We start from the raw sequence: 21629 nt of genomic DNA on the forward strand, positions 1-21629 counted from the left end.
GACTGCCGCTAACCTTGGTTATCATATATTATTCAGTCTATCCACTCTGTGGTGAACTAACTACAAACAGTTTGTCTTAAAAACAAAACATAATATACACAGCACTAAGCACAACCCACCTGCCGAAGAGTAATCAGTTTTTAATTATCTGCTGTTAGCAGTTTGTTTTCTCCTAATACATTTACTAGATGATACCGTCTTTCTTAAGTCAACTTAATTTTATTTATTTATCACTATTACAGATTTGCCTTCACCCTGATGCTGGAAGTGAATTTATTTAACAGGAGCCTGTCTTTACTCACTGCTGGATGTCTTTTTTTTCCTAACAAAGCCTTGACGATAGGTAAAATTGAGAAATAATGTGCTATTTTGGCACCTGTTTGTTTCCAATAATGTATTACTGTGATTTTCCAACATGTGAAAATTCTGGGTTTATGAAAAGACCACCACAGCTCTGTGTGAACATGTGTCATGGGGCTTGGCTTTTGAAAATATCACGTTATTTACTGCCAAAATACAAATGTAGACAATTCAAGTTGAATTAACATCTGAGTAGAATTACAATGACTCATTCAAGTTTAATTAAAATTTTTAATGTACATATATCCAGCTTAAGCCAGGTACCTTATACATAAAGTCATCAGTCAAGACCTGTTCACTATGAAGCTTTTCTATTCTTTATTTGATCCAACCTATTCACAACCCCGAGGCAGAAAATTCATATAATAAGGATTTGTTTAAATAAAATTATAGTCCAGAATATAGCCTTGGTATGAAGTCAAATGTCAGCTCTAGGTAAGCAACAAACATAATGAGCTGTATTCATGTGGGGGGGAAAAAAATAAATAAATAAAAAATAAAAGTCATTTCTCTCAGCCAATTAGAATATTGTTATATAAATCTCAGACCTTGCACATTTATGTATAGCTGCTACAATACAGCCATTTAAAATTACCATGGCTTTGACACTGAACTTTGAACCTCAGTAAGTTTTACCAAGTTGTCTTGAAAACTGATTAAGTTATTCCAGCTGCCATGAGAAGCTCAGCACAATGTGACCCACCTTTGAACTGAAATTTTGAGATACTTTGGAAGTTATCTTGCCACATAACACATGCGTACAAATGTGGAAAGCCAAAAGAATCAATTCTGAAGTGATGGGAACTTGAGTACCAAAAGGGTCTCACCCTAAACATCTGGTGATAATAAGCTCTTCTGAAACACAGTGAATATTGCTCATTACGTCAGCTGTTTACCTCACATAGCCGGTTCAGCACACATTATCAAGGCTGCCAATCGTTCTGGAAGACAGTGCAGACAATGCAAATGCAAGCTTATGTACAGTATTCATATAAACTTTAATATTACAATTAATAAATCTATAAAAGTGTAAAGTGCTAGGGCTATGTTAAACTGCTTGGTCTAAACTAATTCAGTCTCATTTATGAAATACAAACTGGGTTAACCTCCATGAGAAATGCTACCAGGCTATGTGTCGTTAGATGAACTTGACATCCGGTTTAAGCAGAAAGTCCCTCGTAACCCTTGTTTTTTTGTTATCTTTTTTTAACTATTGAGAAAAGTTTGATAGTGATAGCATTCTCTTCTGAGCTTCACAAATCATCACTGTGTCATACAGCCAGATTCTCTCTGTGAGTCTGTTTCAATCCATTTCTTGTCCACTTCCACCTAAAAACACAAGCACAAAATGAAGTTAGTTGCGCCAATAAACAGTGAAACATGTTAGAAATAAAATTTCAGCAATACTATTACAGTTCCTTCATCCAAACACAGCTCATAACAATGTTACCTTTGTTGACAACACATCAAAGACCCAAATTTTATATCCAACCTTAAACTTCTTAAACACTTGTTAAACAGCACAAAAGTGTAGATACACGCAAACAAAGATGAGCCCTCTGCTGCCACAAAGGATGGCTGTAGCCCTTCACTGGCTAAACAACCAAAACTGGATTTTAATTGTGGACAGCAGCTACAGCAAAAAAAACAAAGAAATGACGAAGCTTGTGGTTACGTATGGGATGGACAAAATTCTTCCCATTTCCACTGTTGACACGGTCAGTAATTCAGACCCTGACCCTTTGGGAAACAAATTTTAAAATGTATGCAACAAGTTACTTTTAAAAGGAAGTAGAATAGTCATATTTTGAATTTTGTCATAAACATTTTGAGTAATAAACCAAACACTGCAAATAAATATAGCTGTTCTCTATTACGATTAGGCTGCTGCATGAACTAAGCAAGATTCTATTACGCTGATAAATCATCCTACCTGACAATGATAGCGCGTCCAACTGGTCAAATGTTTCTGTGGCTGGATGTCGTTCACAGTGCCCAGTGACTTCACCCTGGTCTGTGATACAACTGCGCCCATAATTTCACATTCCATCGTGACAAAAGGGTACCAGTCATTTGGGATCTCCTGATCAGATCCCAACTCGAGCTTGCAGGAAAATGAATGGGGATGATTCACTGCTGCAAAGGAGAAAAACAAGGTCGCTTGTAGTCACACCAAGGATCCAAACCCAAGAAGCCAAGTAGAAAATATGTTAGGATGAATTTCAATCTCTCAGAAGTCCCTTACCCATATTTTTCGCAGGCAGTCTGTCGATCCTCCAGACGATGGCTGAATAAACATTCTCATACTTGACAGTGCCGATCGACACCTGCATGACAGGCTGCGAGTCTGAAGCATTGACAGCGCCCAAACAGGCATTTCTGTTCATACGGGCCTTCAGTGACCTCTGTCGCAGTAAGGCAACTGTCTGTGTCACTTTGACCCAGTCTCCAGGCACTGGCACACGGATGACTATGTTCTCACACAGTGGGTATGTATCACATCCCCCCATGGTGGAAAGGAAGGTGGGTGACATGTTAAGAAAGGCCTGAAGCTCCACATAGGCACCCTGAACTGTAACCACAGCTTTTACTGAGAAGGGGAATTCTGTGCAACCCAACATTGTCGTCTTGTACCGCATTAACTCCACCCTGCAAGCATCAGGAGGAGTGAACTTAACGAGCCGGGACCTCTGAAACTCAGTCTCATTCACACATTTGTGAAAATGGTAGTCAGCAATCTCCATCCAGAGTTCAATGCCCTCCTCAGACCCATAGCTGGAGTCCAAGCGCAGCAGCCCAAGATCATTAAGGGCAAGAAAACAATCCCCTAGTCCGTTAAGAAAAGCCAGACAGTGAATCTGAGTGAAGGCTGTGCGCTCTATGACTTCTCCAAACTTATCCAGTTGTACCCAGATGTGATCAGTGATCTGCAACGATAGCTCCTGTTCCTCATAGTGCCGCCTCTGCTGGTGAGGTATACCCAGTTTGAAGATTTCTTCTTCCATAGAGACTACCAGGTCCTCTATGTCGTCATGCACTGTGGAGCCAAACTTGAGCAGCTGCTCTACCTCTGCCTCATGACTAACCTCTAACTTAGGGTGATAGCGTTTCTTTTCTGTGTAGGAGAAATGTTCCACCTTTATGGTGAGGACTTTGCGGGGCTCGCTATAGGTTTCCAACTTAAGCTCTGAGACCCTACATTGAGGGAATAGCTGGAACTCCTTGAATGGTTTCTCCAGCCCTTTCTCATAGTACATCTGCAGCACACCACCTGGCAACAAGCGGAGATAGATTGGCCCCCATTGCCGAGAGGACATGCGGTTCTTTTTCTCAGGGATCCTGAGCATGATGGGCCAACCATCTCTCTTCTGGCTACGAAACAGACCTCGAGGAACAAACAGAGATGATACCTCGCTTAATATCTCATTTTTGGAACTTGGATGCCTCTGCCTGTTTTTGTCAATCTCTGTTTCACAATCTGTTTCTGCTCGTAGGCCTTGCAGTTTGTGACAAACATAGGAGAACGAGCTCTGGAGTTCACCACGTGGAGGTTCACTGCCATCTTTGGTCCGAATAAAGAAGCGTGGTAGACTGTTCTCAGCTTCTGAATCTGAGGAGGAGCTGTCCACATCTGCACTGTATCTACTTCCATCCCAGAAGGGGTTGTAGTGTCCTGAGTTCTCCTGGAAAGATGGGAAAGGGCTTGGTCCATCTGAGGTTAGATTAAAGGTTTCTGGTGCTGGGGACTGAGCAGAGGTTGTCGATGTGCTGGATAAACTATGACAGAACTTGTTCTTTTCTGGTGTGTGAAATGGGGACACGCTGCTAGGACCCCCACTAATAGGAGTGCAAGTAGATGTGTTACAAGGCACACAGAAACTTCCACTAAGACTCAAGTTGCTTTGAGGGGATTCCAGGGAATGACTGAGGCTCCACGAAGTGTCTCTGATTGGAGGAAGCACTAATTTCAGTCCATTTGGCCGTGGTACTGATGCTTTGATAAACTGTGATGACTGTAGGGGCTTCTGGGGTGGTGACAGGGGTGTGCTGTCATCCTCAAATGTGACCCAGTTTGAATGATTGGTAGAACACATGGCTGCAGGGGTCTAATGGTAGGTTCAAAACAGTTCCTCCTTTCCTGGATTAATTGTCCCTCGCTTCAGAGGCATTCTATCTGTAAGAAAACACATTAGGAGAAGGAGACAAATGAAAACTTTGAAAGTCCACCTATTCTGCAAGTAGAAAGGAGAGCTGGGAATATAAATACGATTTTAAGGTAATCCATTAAGACATAATGAGATATTGACTGAAAACCTGGAACAGGTTCATATCTGTTATCAACACAGTTTACTAAGGTTCGTTTGCAATCCGCCTTCTGCTGCAAATTTTACCTCAGTTACAACACAATTAAGAGCTTCAGTTAATTTATTAGTTTGGGGAAATTTTCACACTTCTTGCAAGTAGGCAAACAGAATAGCATAAATACTCTTTTGCCTTTAGCTGTAGTTTTGTTTAATAAATCAGAGGGATCCAGAAAAGATTACACATTCTTCCTTCCTCATTTTGTCCTTGAACTAGCTACAGTCACATTTCTTTCCACTTATTAATTCCAGTTTAAATACTGTGGTTTACCCATTTCTTTATTTATAAAAGTTTTCAAGCAACACATCAAAAAAGTTACAGCACATTACACTGATTTTTCCTGGATTTTATTGTAATTGTAGGGTTATAAAAGAGCATTTTAACCACTGATATTAGATCTGTATAACATTTCAATATAGGTAAGTGTGTTGAGAAATGATGGGAATACTGCTAAACATGATTGCATTCAGGCTAATTATGTGGAGAGAGTACACACTTAGTTATTTTCCTGCTACTCAATCATAATCGGTCTTTAATGTGCTGGCAGCTCTGCTTTTAGTATCATCCAGTTCAAAGGTGACAGAAAAGGCACTTTCAAATTGCTGAAGCCTCATCTCCCCATAACGCCCTGAGAAAAAAAAATTGAAAGCCGAAAGCTTCAATTAGAGCATTCCTTTTCCCCCCTCAAGATCGAAACCATGGCTTGCATCATGGAGACATCCAGTTGCAAATTTCTCTTAGCTATAAATAAACATATAAATGGGGGCTCTGGGTGGTGGACTGACAAGTCTTCAGTCAAACATGAGAACATCTTTCTAATGAGAGGATGCTTGGAGTGGCACACAGTTAATTTCCACAAATTCACCCCTCCTCCCAGACCTACAGATTCACTCAATGCTGGTTCAAAGAGACAAGCACAGAGAAGCTTGGGTTCCCCACAGGGGTTACCATCAGTCTTTCAGACTCATTTTCACCCTGCCTCCTCTTCCTGGACTCTTTCACAGGCAGTAGAGAAATGAGAAGCTGCTAAATCTACAGAAAACAAAAGAATACATTCCAAACATTCCTCGGGGACAAGCTGCTTTTCACACAGGAAATACCAGCCTGCCCTATTCATGTGAACTGAAAACAAATATTATCTTTATGTCATTTTATCAAACTTTAAAAATGCTGCAGATGTACAGTTTGTTTATCCCCATCAAATGAATTAATCCAATGACAAATGAGGAGCACTGGACTTTACAGTAATTAGATATTTCATAAACATATGATAGAAGCCTGATGAAGTATTTTTAGAATTTATTTTTCATTATTATCATGCAAAGAATCATACAGCTATAGAGTAAGGCAAGATCTGTGACACTTAAGTGCAACATTTGCAAGTTTCTCTACCAATTTACTGAACAGCTTTGTGCCCAGTGAAACTGTAACACTGAACCTACAACAATGAGCTATCTGGTCCCCAGCAGAATCTGATCATTTACTGATGGTTACAGTAAAATTACTACACTTGGTAAATCTGGGATAGGCAAAATAACATACACACCTCAAGGAAACTTATTCTTAAGTGACTTAAATATAATTATTGTGTCAAAATGAATCATTATATTCTCCCAAATAGTTGCACTTGTCAGCTTTAAAAGAGGCCAGTCAGCATTTTGCTATGAGAGTCCTCAAACCTACAGAGGTCCAAAGAGGGTGGATCATGGAATCAGAGCTCAGATGTCGAAAGACTAGAATAACACAAGTACTTATTATAAACATAGAGAAACAACAATCCACAAAAAGAAGAAGAAAGATTCACAAACTGAAACTAAATAATAGGGATATGAAAAACACAAACGCCATGATTTGTCTACGACCACGACTGATACTTCTTACGTTCATTTACAGAACAAATGATGACTTAAAGAGAAATCATGCAGTTTAACAACAAAACTGCTTAACTGAAGGAAATATATTTGACCTTTAACTTAGCAGACAGATGCTTCCTGATAGAATCAGACAAGCTCCTACTGGAGTCCCTGGAAATTTCCTGTATACTCGCAATATATAAAAGTAGATAGTTTTGTTAGAAAAGTATGTAAATAAACACAATTTCCGGTTTAATTTGATGGGAGAGTGCCTCTGCCATGACCGTTAATGACCATGGTAATCTAGCGCAGAGCAAATGTGATGACCCATTTGCACTGGCATTGTCTGCAGAGTGAGCTCTGTCCTCTCAGACAGCCACAGAAGACAAAGTTTGGGTCTTGTTGCTTCTGTCCCCTCACAATTCAAAAACACCGGAAACACATCAGTGCTATCTTAGTCGGGGTCTCTGTATGTATTGTAGAAATCGCTTCAGCCTAGTAAGACGTGACTGGGAAACGTTTAAATCTAAAGCTTTTGCGCTTTGCCGCTATTGTATGACATGTATTTAACTTTCTATTCATTTTTTATCTTAAGCATTTAGAGACGAATATATATCACCAAAAAAAAGCGCACGGAAAACATACATTCTATATGTATGACGATTCCTAAAACAAGACATTAACCTTTTAAAGTAATAAAACAGGGAGGTTTTGAATTCTTCTTTGTTTTTGTGGGTTAGCTAAATGTTAGCAGACTGGCTTTATATCCAATAACGCTGAACCAATTTGCTGACTATGCCTCTTTTTGCTCTTGTGTTGCTGCAGTCTTTTAACATTGCCCGTCACTTTTCTGCGCTGTCTCGCTTTCAGATTTTTTTAATATCAATTGAAGAAAAAAAAATCCTTTCTGCTCTTTCTCGCACTTGCATCTCGCGAACTGTGAACACTGTTCTGATAGGAGTTTGCTTTGAGGTTTTCTCCTTGACTTTGATTTTTGCTTGCCTTGTTCCTCGCTTTGGATAAAAGCGTCTGCTAAATGACTAAATGTAAGAAAACAATGCAGAACTCAACTAGACGCATATACGGAATAAAATATCTGTGAGGGGCCAAACTTATAGTGTTAACAATTGTCTTGTATTGCTGCGGCTCATTCTTACAGTGTCGGCGCAGAGCCAGACAAACACAGGAGTAGCCGGTAGACAAACATACTTTTCCACCCCCGTGGCAACGCAGGCTGGAGAAAGAAAACAGTACCAGCGTGCTGTCACCAACAGCACAGCCAGGCCCACGTCGCGAATACAGGGGCCCATTTCTGCGCTATTGTTTTGATGCGAAGTCTGAGTAAAGTTGTCACTCTGCGTTTACTCTTTCTAGTACTCTTACTTTGCACACGTTTCATTTAACACAGCAGGCGCCATTCACTCCGAACGGAGCAAAGACTGACAAGGTTGGTCAACATTTACCGAAACAGCGTTCAGGGCTTTTTTAACGCGCCCAGAGCTATAAAAAACTCTCTTTAAAAAATATATAAAAACAATTAGGCACAAAAGCGCAACAAAAAGACAGGCATACTCACAAAACGCGCAGCGTAAGTTTATAAATTCAGGTCATGGTTTGTGCTTGATGGACGCGTCTGAACTCTGATGTCGGTCGGTTTCGCTCAAAATGGCAGTGAGCGTAAAATCCTGGGAGTTTTAACAGCGCGGCGCTTCCTCTCCCGACTTCATACGGACTGTCCCGGTTGGGACCAGGGCAGGAACTAGCAGAGCAGTGCTGCGTTCACGACTACAGGAAATCCTAAGACACGCACGTCACAACAAGTAGAAAGCGCTCATACATACTGTATATAGATGCCTGTAGCTTTTGGGTTGATAATTAAGAAAATAGGCTCGTTGCTTATATACCCATGTGAAAATAAAAAGTTCGTTCCCTTTTTAAAAATAAACTTTATGTTAAAATCAGTTATGTTATGTGACTTCTATTGCGGTAAATCGTATCCATTTTTAACTTTTTAATAAAGAATAAATGAGTTGTCGGAGCACTACCCGTTTGATTAATCACATTTGTATGAAACTATTACAAACTTGATCCTGTACTTACACCTTTTAAAGCAGTGCAAGTATGTCCCAAGTATGTTTCCTTGCACACTCCGCAGGCTTCAGAATTTTAAAATGACTCATCAAATTGTTTTTCAGCGAGACAGTTTTTCAAGTCTCTTACATGCTCAAGCAAGTGGTGAATACTTTAACTAGTTTTAACTCCTCTATAGTACCAAGAGTACATGAAAGCATCATGAATTCAACTAAAATGATCCAACATGTTTTTCCTTTCATAACTAAGTGACGGCATCAAACATTAATCTTTCTGTTCTCATATGTCCAGTGTAATGGTGCAGCCTTATTTCCCAGTGGTTAGGGTGTGTTGCTGACTTTTTTTTATGCAGGCAATTACAGGCAATTTAAAATCCAAGTCTTCTACAACTCCCACAGATTCAGCATGAAAACTTAGGATTTTATAGGTTAAGAGAGAAATCGAAATACATGAAGCATTTCAAGGTTGAGTGAGCTCTGTTTTATTTCACATATAAATATGCGTTTTTGTACAGGGGAAAACAAGTAGTTTTAAATGAGTTTAGGGTGTCAGCAAATCTTTGTGACCAAAGTTTGCCGGCAGACAGAGGCTGGCAAACATGAGGTTTAATAAAACAGATCATAACAACTGCTGGGCTTTATGTTGATTTACCAAATGTCTCATCAAGCTAAAAAGATTTTCTTTTTAATTGTAAAATCTAACTGCACTTTGCAATGATTCATGAATCTGGTTGTCTAAGCACCAGTTATGGTATGTGCCAACACCCTCGGACACTTACAGGACACACACACACACACAAATAAAAACACTAGCTACAGACTCACTTTTCCCATTTTAGTGGAAAATAAAGATTTTTAACCTCTGAATAAATGCTTTTTTATATACATTTTAGAAATTACACAGCACAATTATACCATGATTTTAAATGAGATTATATTCACATGACCCTTTCTATCCATTAACACACAAGTTTAAAGATGATTGTGCAACACCAGACTTCTGAGTCCACATCCACACTCACTTTGGTGATAAAAATGACTTGTTACAGAGCAACTTCACAGCCAGCCCAAAACACTTTCGCAAGCTCCAACGTGTCCATCCTATCCTTTTACCAATGTAAGCACAGTTAATCTCCGTCAAGGCAGACATCCTTTCTTTTTACCCATCCCAGAGAACTGACATTTTTTCAAAATGCAAAATGAATTGAAGTGAGCCTTTGTTAATTGTTTATTCACATTTTTAAGCCCTTCTTTACAGAAGCTTGCTTGTGATATATGCATGTATTAGAAGGGGTATTATGCTGTATGCAGACATACAGAAACTTGGAACCACTGGCACAAATCATTTTAAATTTGATCTAAAAATATTTAAGTGTAAAACAAAAGCCTGGCCTCACAGTCACAAAATGAGACACTGCACTCTCACAACATTTACCATTTACTCTGTCTGCTCCCACAGATAAGCATTCAGAAAGCACACTTTGATTTTTCTCTCACATGTATGCTGATCAACAGAGTTTGGTCTTCAAGTCTTGACTTCAGTGAGCACAACCAACTTCATCTGTCTATCTTTCTCTGTCCCTTTTGGGAAAAAGCTGTTAGTATCTCACCCTGCTTGGGGCTAAAAGGTCGAGCAGTAGCTTAACAGTACAGTTTTAAAAAAACATTTCTAACAAATCAAGTTTTAACTGGTGCCAGGACAAAGAAAAGGAAAAAAAAAACATTTTCAGTCAAATATCTTCAAACCTCAGTTCAGTTCATTTATATTTCCACTGCCTGACAGTGGAGGCTTCTGTGGCTCATGCAGCCATCCTGAGGTTTGGTGACAGTGCTAGTGTTGGTACCAAGATACTGCTGGGAGGCTCCACCATCCACATCCTTTCTCAAGGTTTTCTTTGCGATGCCAAATGGAGCCAGAGTTTAAGGGCAGATCTAACGACCTTTGTTCTTTTTGGCATTTCCCTAAAGGAAACAAAAAGGTAAATTGAATTCTACATTTTTTAAGTCACATTCAGGACTGATACAAAATTTAAAGTAGAGTCACAGTACGTTGTGATGGCTCTGATGGGAAAAATAAATACATAATAATAACAAAACATGCTGAGGCTGGTTTCTGACCTTAAAGAGAAACTCACCACCTTAATATCACTAAACATGTTCCATCCTGCAACTTCCCAACTGTGTGTGTACACGTAGCAACATGCATGCTCAAAAAAGGCAGCCCAATCTCTGCTGCTTCAACTTAACTACTTTTTCAGATGGTTCCAGCAGGTGCTTTTCACATCAGATCCGGCAGCAACCATAACACCACTGCTGACCTCCCAGTTCATGAACTTCCCATTTCACTGCCACACCTGATATAATCCCTCACACGACGTAAAGCAATTAGACTGCTTTCCTTCCACTCCTTTTTAGCAATAGAGCTTTTACATTCATTTATATATAGACTGACAGTTTGTGACAGATGTAAAGACCTGAGAGCAAGAGCTTGAGTCAAAAAGAGGGAAAGAAAAGCAGATAACAGCAATCTGTTTAATACCTTGCTACCAAGTTTAAGCGTGTCAATTTCTTCTCTCTGCTTGCTCAAAGTCTCGTTTATACTACACAGGTGGTCACTCATCATGCTGAGCTGGTCTTCATAGCTCCTCTTCGTTGTAGCCAGCTCATCCTGTGTGAGAGAAATCTCTGTTGCATTGTGCTCACAGATGAATGATGTCTACACTTAGACAAGAGGCTCTTTTGCAATGAGACATTTTACCTGCAAGCGTGTGATGTTCTGATTAGCTAGTTTGACCTCTTCGCTCAGAGCCTCCCGTGATTTTTCTGCAATGGCTAATCTCTTGGCCAAAGCTCGACACTAGAAATGGAAATAGGAACGTCAAAAAGTGCTGCCACGGGATAGCTTATGCATGTCGAGCACAGGTAAAAGATCTTGTTTTAAAAGCTGCAATAAATAGAGACATTTCTTTGATATATTTAGGACAGCATCAAAAGTAAATACACAGTTTGAAAAAGGGAGTTTATTGCCTGAGATCAGACGCATTCTTGATACAAAATAAGGATGATTGACATGACAGTCACAATGTGACAGAACATCATCTTCAGATCAAGCCTTATTGTAACACTTTAAATATTAGGTGTCAGCTTCTCCGTTAAAAAGGAATCGCTTGAAAATAATGGAATTCAAGAACCATTTCCAAAGCCAGTAGAAATTGGGGAGGGTTGCGTCAGGAAGGGTTCCCGGCGTAAAAACTATGCCAAATCAACATGCAGACAATCACCCGCTGCAGCAACCCTGAACTCACGGCATAAGCCGAAAGGACAAAAAAATTAAACGTTTCCAAAAGGGCACTGGGGGAAAGAACAGAGAAACAACGCTAACTTTGGGGTCTGTTCCCATGCTCTCTTTTCTCAAGCAAATTAAAGCAGCGGATAAAAATAGTTGTGGAATGATTATATGAACACATGGTGCAACAGGGCAAGTGATCATCCTGCTATAGCTGTTTGGGTGTTTAGTGAACGAGGGAAAAGCTTCATAACCCCCATAACAAGCAATGGAAAGGTCAGGTCTTTGCTAGAAGAACCAGTTACTAAGATAACCATTCACCTCAGAGTGAAAGTGCACAGCTTTGCTGTCTGAAATCTGGAGCTGGGTGGTGAGTTCTCCTACTCTGGCCATGTAGTGAGTCTTGATCAGCTGCTCCCTGGACTCTTCATCTCCCACCTTTGAACACAGACACAACAGACCTACTAGATAAGATACTTTTAAATTTTAGGTAATATTTTGTACATTATATCTGCTGAATTTTCTATTAACTATATAGCATGTATTCTCTATATATTGGACCTTCTTGTTTGAATTTATTAAAGTGTATTACAACTCACATGCTCTACTGTGGGTGTTGTGCACAACATGCCAACCTGAAATAAGGACGGCAAAACAAGACAAATTATTAAAACATGATCATAGATTAGAAGTTATAAAATCAACAAGGACACACACAGGCCTTTACCATTGCCTGGACAAACTAGCCAAGGAAGAGGCACAAAAGTAAAAGCTAATGCACAACACTCTCGGATTGTGACTGGACTGACGTAGCCTTCCATTCTGCCACCTCAGCATATTAAAAGTCTGAGTTTCATTGGGCAAAAACCTGCTAAGCAGGGGAGCTACAAGAAAAGAATGATAATACTCCTTTTCTTTAAACAAAATCATACACCAGTGCCGAAGGAAGAACATTTCCTCAGCAAGCAAAAAACAAACAGCCAATAGAATGACTATACCAGGCTGGTGCACAGTGTCTCTTTCCCTACAGCTTTCTGCTCCATCTCTGCCTCCTCGTGGCTCTGTGGGACAGTATTGGTTGTAGATCTTTGCATGTTTGGACTTCCTCCTAGTGCTGCTGCGAGCTGTGCTTCAAGGTCTGCAATGCGCTGGTTCTCCTTTTCAAGCCGCACCTTCCCCAGCTGGGCCTCCAAGAGCCAGTGTTCCTTCTCTTGCTCCAATCGAGCAATCTTCTCCTGGCTCTGCTGCACCTGTGGGAGGCCAGTGGGGAAAGGAGAGGAGTGCACAGTGAGCTTGTGGGAAGAGGTCTGAGCACAGATCAGGAGAAGGAAAAGGGGAAAGGGCAGCAGAATTTTGGTGGAAACTATATAACAATACAGTTTGAAATAATGCAATGTGTTGTTGGATTATTTTATCCACAATTTACTAGAATAATTGAAAAAACTGAAGGCTCAAATGACAAAAACACAATGACCTTTATCATTATAATATTTGTGTATGTTTGTAACAGCATACTTGGTGCTGGAATGAAAAATGTAAACACTGTATTAAGGACACAAAGAACACATTAAAAAAAACAAAAAAAAGACAAAACAAAAAAAGAACCAAACAAACAAAGAGAAAAAAAAAACAAATCTCAGTTCTTCTACACCCTGTATCTAAGCAGCAACTATCTGGAACTCGCCTGAAATATCTCACAATTGTGTTGCATCATCTTAAACCAAACATTTCTGCACTTCCTCTTTAATGTGACCTACAGCAAACAAAGCCACAATAAACATAATTCAATGTGGAACCACTTTACATTTTATCTATGTGGTAATATGCAACTGGATTGACTCATACATGGTTATGCTGCCCACATAACATTGAATTGTCAATTGTAGCTCTTAGCAAATTGTAACCCCTTTAAAATGATCAAAACTTAAAGCAGCTCTTTCTAAGCGATACCTATAGAAAGGGTTTTTGAGTCAAGTGTCATACCTGTTGAGTCAGGCCCTCTCTGCTTTCAGTAGAGCTGGTAAGTATACGACGGTTTGACAGGGCTTCTCTGTATGGAACAGACTGTGGCGTGGGCTGAATGAACAAACAAAGTAAGAAAAGAACATATTAAAAAGATACAATAAATTTTAAAATTAACTGTATCTGTATAGCATTATTCTATCAGTAGATACCAACTTTTATGATAGCTTGGAAATAAGCAGCTGCTTTCTTTTTGTTGGCCAACATATTCTCTGCCTGTAAGGGGTTGAGGGCTAATGTGCTGCCTCTTGGACTGTAGCCCGATGAAGTGAAGAAGTCCAAATTGTTGCTGAAAAAAGTGGCAATCTGCAACAAACCAGTGATATTATGTCTCATACAATGCAAACAAAAGAGAACAGAACAATATTATAACGCCTATTTTTCTCAATGCAGATACTGAGCATTCTGTTTAGCCTCAAATTAACCAGTGTTTTTACAGCACACGGAGGATTTCACCACCAAGTGTCCAGGATGATAAATGTCTGAGCAATTAAGCTTCTGCCTGCAGAGATGATCACTCTCAAAATGCAGCTCATGCCACACATCGTATGCCAGCGTGTTATTCAACTCTGCAACCCGCCAGACTGGGACTTCCATCAGGACACACAGCTCAGCCAATGGTTCACGTAAACCACAAAGAGAAATCATTTATCGCTTTACTCTAACATGGTAGCAGCTGCAAAACCTGTGATTTGGACAGTATCTATGAACATTTAACCATAGCCCACCTGAGTTTTGCTATTCTGTGTTATCACAGAATTAACAACATGAATTAGTTGTAGTAAAAATTAACTACTACTTATATTTGAGCATTTATGCATTGCAGCTAAAATATAATAAACCCTGCGTCAACATATGATACAAGGAATATAAGCATGGCTGCTGCCTGCCCTCTGTTGGCCTAACCTTGCCAGTGCTGCTGGTCAGTGAGCTCAGAGATCCCAGCAGGCACTCTGTGGTAGTACAGAGTTTCTGGGTTATAGTGGGGAGCTCCTGCTCTAAGTTGGCCTTCTGGTGGTAGTGCTTCGACATCTCTGAACACAGGGAGAAAACAGAACAGCAGGACAGATATTTAGAGCATCTGCAAGCTTTGGGTCACTAAATGAGACATTTTTAATTATCTTCTCACACCAAAGAGTCACAATTATTGCTCTCTACTGGTTTTGAGTGGTGTCTAAAAAAGTGTTACAGATTTACATTAGGTTACATGAGGGGATTGTTGTGCTACATCACGAAGTTTATGAATTACACGGGGTCAAAACAGACTCCCGGTGTTACTCACCTTTAATGGCATCGTGAAGACTGTGTAGGCAGGCCGCCAACTGGGTGAAGACAGCTGAGACACTGCTTTGTGGCACGGCATTCGGCTGAGCACCTGAGACACCATGCACAAAAACAAAACTTAACTAATCTTAAAAAAATGTTTCAAAAGGAGTATGCATATACTCTGCATATTTATAGCAAAATTACAATGATCATTAACAAGAATAAGTGACAAAACTTCAGGCAAAAGGACATCAGTGTTAACCTACTGGGTAAGGCTAAAAGATTAATGTAGGTCAGCAGTTTCTCAAATAGAGAAGTTACTCTCTTCATATCATTCTGCAGCTCATGGTTTTTTCCAGTAAGGGCAACGGTACAAAGAGGTACCTCACACTCTTCTTCTAGGCTGAAAAGAGAAGAGAATATAGCCATAAATACAGTTTTCTTTTCTACTCTTTTCCTCTGTAACACACAAACACACAACACTGACCTTTTTAACTGGTAAGGAAGAATCTTTTGGAGAAAGTGGGTGTATAAGGAAAAATGATCAGCAAAGCTCTTCAGCTGGACCACAGTCTCCTTTAATTCAACAACGACAGAAAAAAAGCACAGTTAGCGGTTAATTCTAAACAAGCAAACCAATATTCCTTTCCAAAGACAACTCACTAGAACTGTGACAGTGTCTTCTGTGATGCTTTGGTGGAAGTGCAGAAAGCTGTCCTCTAGGGGGCGCACATAGGCTGCATTCTCATGAAGATACTGAGAAAACTGCGTGAGAGAAGAAATATCCTCCACCATTAATACAATAAATATAGCTTTCTATGTAGCACCGTACATATGGCCTTAATAATTATGCATTATATTTCATAGACTGCACACTACTGTGCACATTTGTCATACCTTCTGGTTAAGCGGAGAGATGGGCTCAATGGAAGAGTCAAGGGGATAAATATGTATTCTCTGCTCTGTGTAGGAGTGGAAGTTTAACAGAGCTGCCACCAGGTCCTGAATAAAGCTCAAAGCCTGTCCTGCCACATCTCGAGCCTTAAGCTGCATCCACATAAACAACACACAACCCAAAGGCCACTGTGTTAGTACCCTTAGTAAAACTGCGTGAATGAACCCTACAACATACAGTATATATCCAAGGTATTAATAACACATTTGTAGATGCTGAAGTTTTATTGTCGATGTCCTTAGATAAATAAACAAAGGTTCGGGATGGGAAAGCATTTAACATAACCTTTCAAGCTGGATAGGACACTGAATAGGGTGCGTTTCAAAAGCAAACAATAAATGCAGTAACTATTGGGGAAATAAACACCTTGAGCTCAGTAACAATAAACCCTGTTACACAGGGGTTTGTTTTTCTCACTCACCTGGTGCCTGCGATTGTGTGGTGGTACATTTAGGCTGTTGTAATCACTAAATTCTGCAGGTTGAGAGAGAAGAGAAGTTAAACCTGAGCAGAAACTTAGTCTCTGCAGTGACCTGCATTGATTCGACAAACATAGCTTAAATTAGCTTTAGCCTCCTGTCTCATGGAGTGTAATATTACACTGGTGTAGCATTACACTATTTACTCCGGGGTAGATTGTTGTTATTGTATCAGTGACACAGATACAAAAGTACTAAACTACATGACTGCTCAGTGGCCGATCCATTTTGCGCAAGTGGCTCAGTGCCAGATACTTACTGGTGTCATTGAAGGGCACTTTCTCCTGGATTACACTGCTGCTTTGTTTCACCTGCCTGTTTAGCTCTGCCTGGCACCGCCTCAACTGCTGCTGACTGCAAAGAGAGACCAACAATTTGTTTAAAAGATGAAATATTCACTTCTCCTTCTATGTCAATTTACAATGTTATATGACAGCTGCCGCGTATCCTGCTTATTTTAATATAGTATGATAATTGTACCACAAAAACATAGACTTCCACATTTTACGTTGAAAAACATGATAGGTACAAATGGGGTGTGGAATAAATATAAATGGAGTTACAATATATAAAAACAAAGCATAGTCCAGTCTTCTATAATTAAAAATGCTGTATCTGATTGTTTCTTTTTACCAACAAAAACAGTTTGAGCCTAGTGGAGTTTACTTTATTTACATACAGTGTACATACTGTACTCAGTACTCATTAAAAGCAGTATTTGACACTGCATGGTTGGATAAAAAAAAATGATTCTCTGAATACAAAGTTGATATACCACTCTTCTGTTCGCAGTCTGCACTCTTTTGCTTCCCTCTCAAGAGTCTGTGCTTTCACCTATTAGAATAAAGGAAAAACACATACATTCAGTATCAATCCAAGCCTTAGTAAAAATGACAATCATATAATCTATTTGTATTTTATAATGTATTTTATTTATCCTCACCTCTAAACGTGCCTTGTCGCTCTGTAGCCGCTCAGTTGTTTCCGTGTACTTTGCGGTTAGCCCATCCACAACAGCCTGATGCTGCAGGGAGTCTTTCTCTAGAACCTCTAGTCGCGCCCTCAAGTCAGCCTCCTGCCTCTTGTGCTGCTCATCAGCCTCATAGAACTAACGAGCATGCAGTAAAACACAAAACAATCACATGTATGGTCTCCCCAGGTAGAATGACTTTCAACACTCAATATACAAAAATACAGAAAGAAAGGGGATAATGAAAAAATAAAAAAAGACAACTCTGCCTACTTGGATATGAAGTCGCTCATTTTCTTCTATCTTTTTCTGCAGGTCCTCATCAAAAACATTCTGAGTCTGTAGGCCATGCTGTGAGGGAGAGTCTGCTTTACTCTGGAGAAATAAAAATTGTAATCTTAATCTTTTCATCTCTATACAAATTAGTGTCTAAATATAATTATTGTCTGCAAATTTCATAATTCTTCTACAAACTAATGGTTTTGCTGTTTGATAAATTTTATTACTATAATAAAAAAAAAAACACATCATCACCTTTCCCTTTTTGCCCTTGGCTTCACTAGCAACCAGCTCTTCTTGCAGCAGCTCCACCCTTTTGGCCAGCTGCTGGTTTCTAAAGCTGAGACTGTCCATCTCCTGCTCCTGCTTCCTCAGGCTTTGGTCCCTCTGCTTCAGTTGCTCCTGATGAGAGAGAAACATACATACATTGTATAATACCAAACACACAACAGGCATATAATAACAATATTTTGATGTCTTATAAACCAACACATCAAGTAAATATCCACATGCAAAATCATATTATCGTGACTCTTTGCACTATTGCAAAATTTGGAGAACACACTTGACTAGATTAAAAAAAAAAAAAAAAAAAAAAGAGGTTCCCAGGGTTATACACCCGACTTGTCATTGTTTGACTCCAGCAACTTTACAACAAGTTATATTCAGATTACGTAAGCATGTGAATTACATGTTTCCAACATTTACACATGGTTCTTATGATAATTATCTTGTTTTTTATATGTTACATTACCTTTAGAGAGGCAGAGTTAGCCTGTTCATCCACAACTGCCTTCTTCAACACCTGATTCTGAGCACGGAGCTATAAAAACATAAATAGTAAAATGTAGAAACAATAAAATGCAGAATTTATGTAGCATGTTAAGCAGCCTTTAAAATCTCTGACATATGATTGTGTTTGGTTACTGTTTTTCGATCATTGTCTGCACAAAATATTAAAAGTCAAAGTCAAATACTTTGACTGTGTGACAGTTACATAGTCAGCACATCCTGAACAGGATATGGTGCTTGGCTAACAGGGAGATGAGAGTTGAACAGGAAACAGCACACACTGCTCATGCTGTCAGCTGACACAAAAACAAAGGGCACAAAGACCTCACAAGAAAATAGACAAGCACAAACTTTACTGTCACATTTTCAAGTAATCATATTCCCTATTTGTCCCTGGCATGCCACATATTGACAATGTAATGTATATATTACAACGTATATTCATTTTCTGCATGAGGTTTTAGACTCTTGTGGCTAAGTGTGCCGCATAAAATGGGTGCATCTCTGCTCTGACACAGTATGGTCGAGTAATTAGTCATAGATTTCTGGTATGTTACGGTAGGTTCACTTAGCATTAATAGGTGGCTAACGCTGATAATCTGACAGCTTCCATGCGCCAATCTTCCAAACCTAATGTTTGTCAATGACAACTAACGGTAACTTCAGCTTATCGGCATTAAACGAGAAAACAAGGTTGTGTGTAATTTACCTTGGAGTACTCCTGTGCTAGTTTGCTGTATTTTGTTTGCAGGTCTGTAACGTTAGCCATTGTCGCTGGAGACGTTGTCCTGGTGCTAACCACTGATGCTGGATAATGCTATCCTAACCGGCCCAGCGGTTAGCTGATGCTAGTCAGACTAGCTTGTCAAAACACTTCTTACACCGTCAGCTGCCTGAAATGTCGCGGTGAGCGCGGTGAGCTGTGACCTGGCTAGCTCAGGTTGGCTGGCTCACGGTAGTTGGTAACTAATTCTGGGCGGCTAGATCCGTTATTTGGTAAAATGGACCTAGCATACATTGTGACAGCGGGGCGGTCATAAGTTCCGCAGAAAGAGGCGCTTTGTGGTCATCAAACTGACGCTGCTCTATGACAAGCCGATGTTATTCCGACTTGACAGCGATTCTGTTTTTAATTAGTTAGCGGCGACAGAGAGCGCTAGCTAGCTGACTAGCTAACAGTTAGTTAACTAACTAGCTAATGTAGCAAAACAAACCCCCGCACTGAGCAACACATGCAGGTCAGTGTCCTCTGACCGCTGCGTTCACAAATCGGTTTACAGAGTGAGTGCATCCGCCGTTAAGCTAGTGAAACACCGCTGACAGCCAATTCATCCGAGGCAATGCTTTCGTGTTCTAACCCGCAGAAACATCCTCGACGAGACCGAGCAGAGCCACAGTCGCCGAGGTCAGAGTTCGGAACACAGGGAAGTAGTGAGCGGATGTGAGCATGGCGCCGTCTAGTGTGGAAAAGCTCCAAAACCAGGATTACTTCGATTGCAACAAATTGTATTTACCAAATAGTTAATGGTACTGTATTATTAAACATTCGATACCTAAACCTTAGAGGGGTTATATCCTACCTCAGTCGTTAAGGAAAACGAACTTTGTAATTCAAATACAAAATGGCAACCCATAAAATTAGATATTTGTATTACACCAAGTAGTGAATCAATCAGTACGATTATTTTAATAACATAAATATCCAACGTAGGGTGGTTTCCTGAAAGGAACAGCTCTGCATACTTAGTATATTGATAGTTTTTTTTACTTTAACAGTTCTAATAAATAATAATAAACATTTTACTTATTGGGTATTTTTATACTACACTACTACTTTTAAATACAGTAAGTTAAGGATCCAATCCACCACGTGTATATAGATTCTAGGATCAAAACAGGAAATAAGGGAAAATGGGGATGTTTAAAAAAATAGCATAGCTTTGTGATATGTTGTATTTAAAAATACTACAATATATTGTATTGTATATTGTACATTTGTATTGTATTGTAAGTGATTAGCATATATTAGTATGACAAAATAGAGGCAGCAATATTTCTAATTTGTTTATAAACCGTTCTCACTTCCCCTTTAGCTTAATGATTAATGTAATTTATTATTAATGCTGTTTTACCATTATTTACTTTTATTATTTACTTCTCAGTTTGAGAGTGTGGTAAGGGCTGCACTAACAAAAACCAGGTCAGAAATCACAGGCAGGTTGTGGCACTCTGGCTATTCTGCATGATTTCCCTTTAAAACGCACATGACCTCATTTAGACCAAAAGTGAAATACCATGTTGCTAATGCAGCCATCACTGTCAAATCCTACATGATTAATTTGACCTAATCCATATTAATCTCTTTATATTTTCACCTATATTTCTTTTAAGAAATCAAACCCAGTCACTGTGTTTTTATTATTTTGTCAGCGATTGAATTTGTTAAATGCATGGTATTCAGATAAAAGGTTTGCTTAAATATTTTGTATTAAATAAACTAACCAATTTCTTAGTCTCACCGTTTCTGATCTTTAGAGCATACAAGCAAAACACAAACTCTCTCACACGCACACCACAGCCACTGGCTCCAGCATTGTCTGGTTGCCTGGCAACTGTTGGCGTGGCGTGGTTGCTAGGGCCGTGTGGGAGGGGGGGAGGTGATGCTGCTCTGATTTCCAGCTGAATTGAGGCAGTCAGTAGGGAGAAGCCCCCCTCTTCCAGTCAACACACAGGACTCTATTGAACAATAGAGCTGTGCCAATGGGCCTGAGGCTAGTCAGACAAGCCCTTGTTCAGGGTCACACTGTGTTCATCCCACAGTCCTCCATGACTAATTAACTTACAGCAAAGAGTGGCGTTAGGACATGTGATGATGCATCCATCACTGGCACAGCCCTGGAATTTACTTTAATTCG

At 39.7% G+C, this 21629-nt stretch overlaps 2 protein-coding genes across 4 annotated transcripts; both read right to left on the minus strand.

Annotated features, from left to right (window-relative positions):
• Nucleotides 1-571: 571 nt before the first annotated feature.
• Nucleotides 572-8326, minus strand: ston1 (stonin 1). The gene is made up of 4 exons (XM_067523788.1): nucleotides 8152-8326; nucleotides 2606-4534; nucleotides 2294-2496; nucleotides 572-1689 (listed from the first exon to the last, which is right to left on the minus strand). Exons 2-4 carry the CDS (start codon nucleotides 4452-4454, stop codon nucleotides 1624-1626), a joined length of 2118 nt encoding a protein of 705 aa, XP_067379889.1. The 5' UTR covers nucleotides 4455-4534; nucleotides 8152-8326; the 3' UTR covers nucleotides 572-1623.
• A 1554-nt stretch (nucleotides 8327-9880) lies between these two features.
• ppp1r21 (protein phosphatase 1, regulatory subunit 21) lies at nucleotides 9881-20138 on the minus strand. 3 transcript variants are annotated; one of them, XM_067523831.1, is made up of 22 exons: nucleotides 19424-20137; nucleotides 18677-18745; nucleotides 18178-18324; nucleotides 17917-18018; nucleotides 17617-17781; nucleotides 17449-17507; nucleotides 16933-17027; nucleotides 16616-16668; nucleotides 16137-16286; nucleotides 15903-16004; nucleotides 15727-15815; nucleotides 15506-15642; nucleotides 15256-15348; nucleotides 14880-15007; nucleotides 14130-14279; nucleotides 13935-14027; nucleotides 12950-13201; nucleotides 12551-12586; nucleotides 12273-12389; nucleotides 11424-11522; nucleotides 11205-11333; nucleotides 9881-10627 (listed from the first exon to the last, which is right to left on the minus strand). In XM_067523831.1, the coding sequence occupies exons 1-22, from the start codon at nucleotides 19481-19483 to the stop codon at nucleotides 10598-10600; spliced, it is 2355 nt and encodes a 784-aa protein (XP_067379932.1). In that variant the 5' UTR covers nucleotides 19484-20137; the 3' UTR covers nucleotides 9881-10597. The 3 variants fall into 3 exon arrangements, with proteins under 3 accessions (XP_067379932.1, XP_067379940.1, XP_067379950.1); XM_067523839.1 differs by lacking the exon at nucleotides 11205-11333 and having other exon boundaries at nucleotides 19424-20138; XM_067523849.1 differs by lacking the exons at nucleotides 11205-11333; nucleotides 11424-11522 and having other exon boundaries at nucleotides 19424-20138.
• Nucleotides 20139-21629: the final 1491 nt, after the last annotated feature.

Source organism: Channa argus, chromosome 1 (assembly GCF_033026475.1).
Source record: "Channa argus isolate prfri chromosome 1, Channa argus male v1.0, whole genome shotgun sequence".
Lineage (NCBI taxonomy): Eukaryota > Metazoa > Chordata > Actinopteri > Anabantiformes > Channidae > Channa > Channa argus.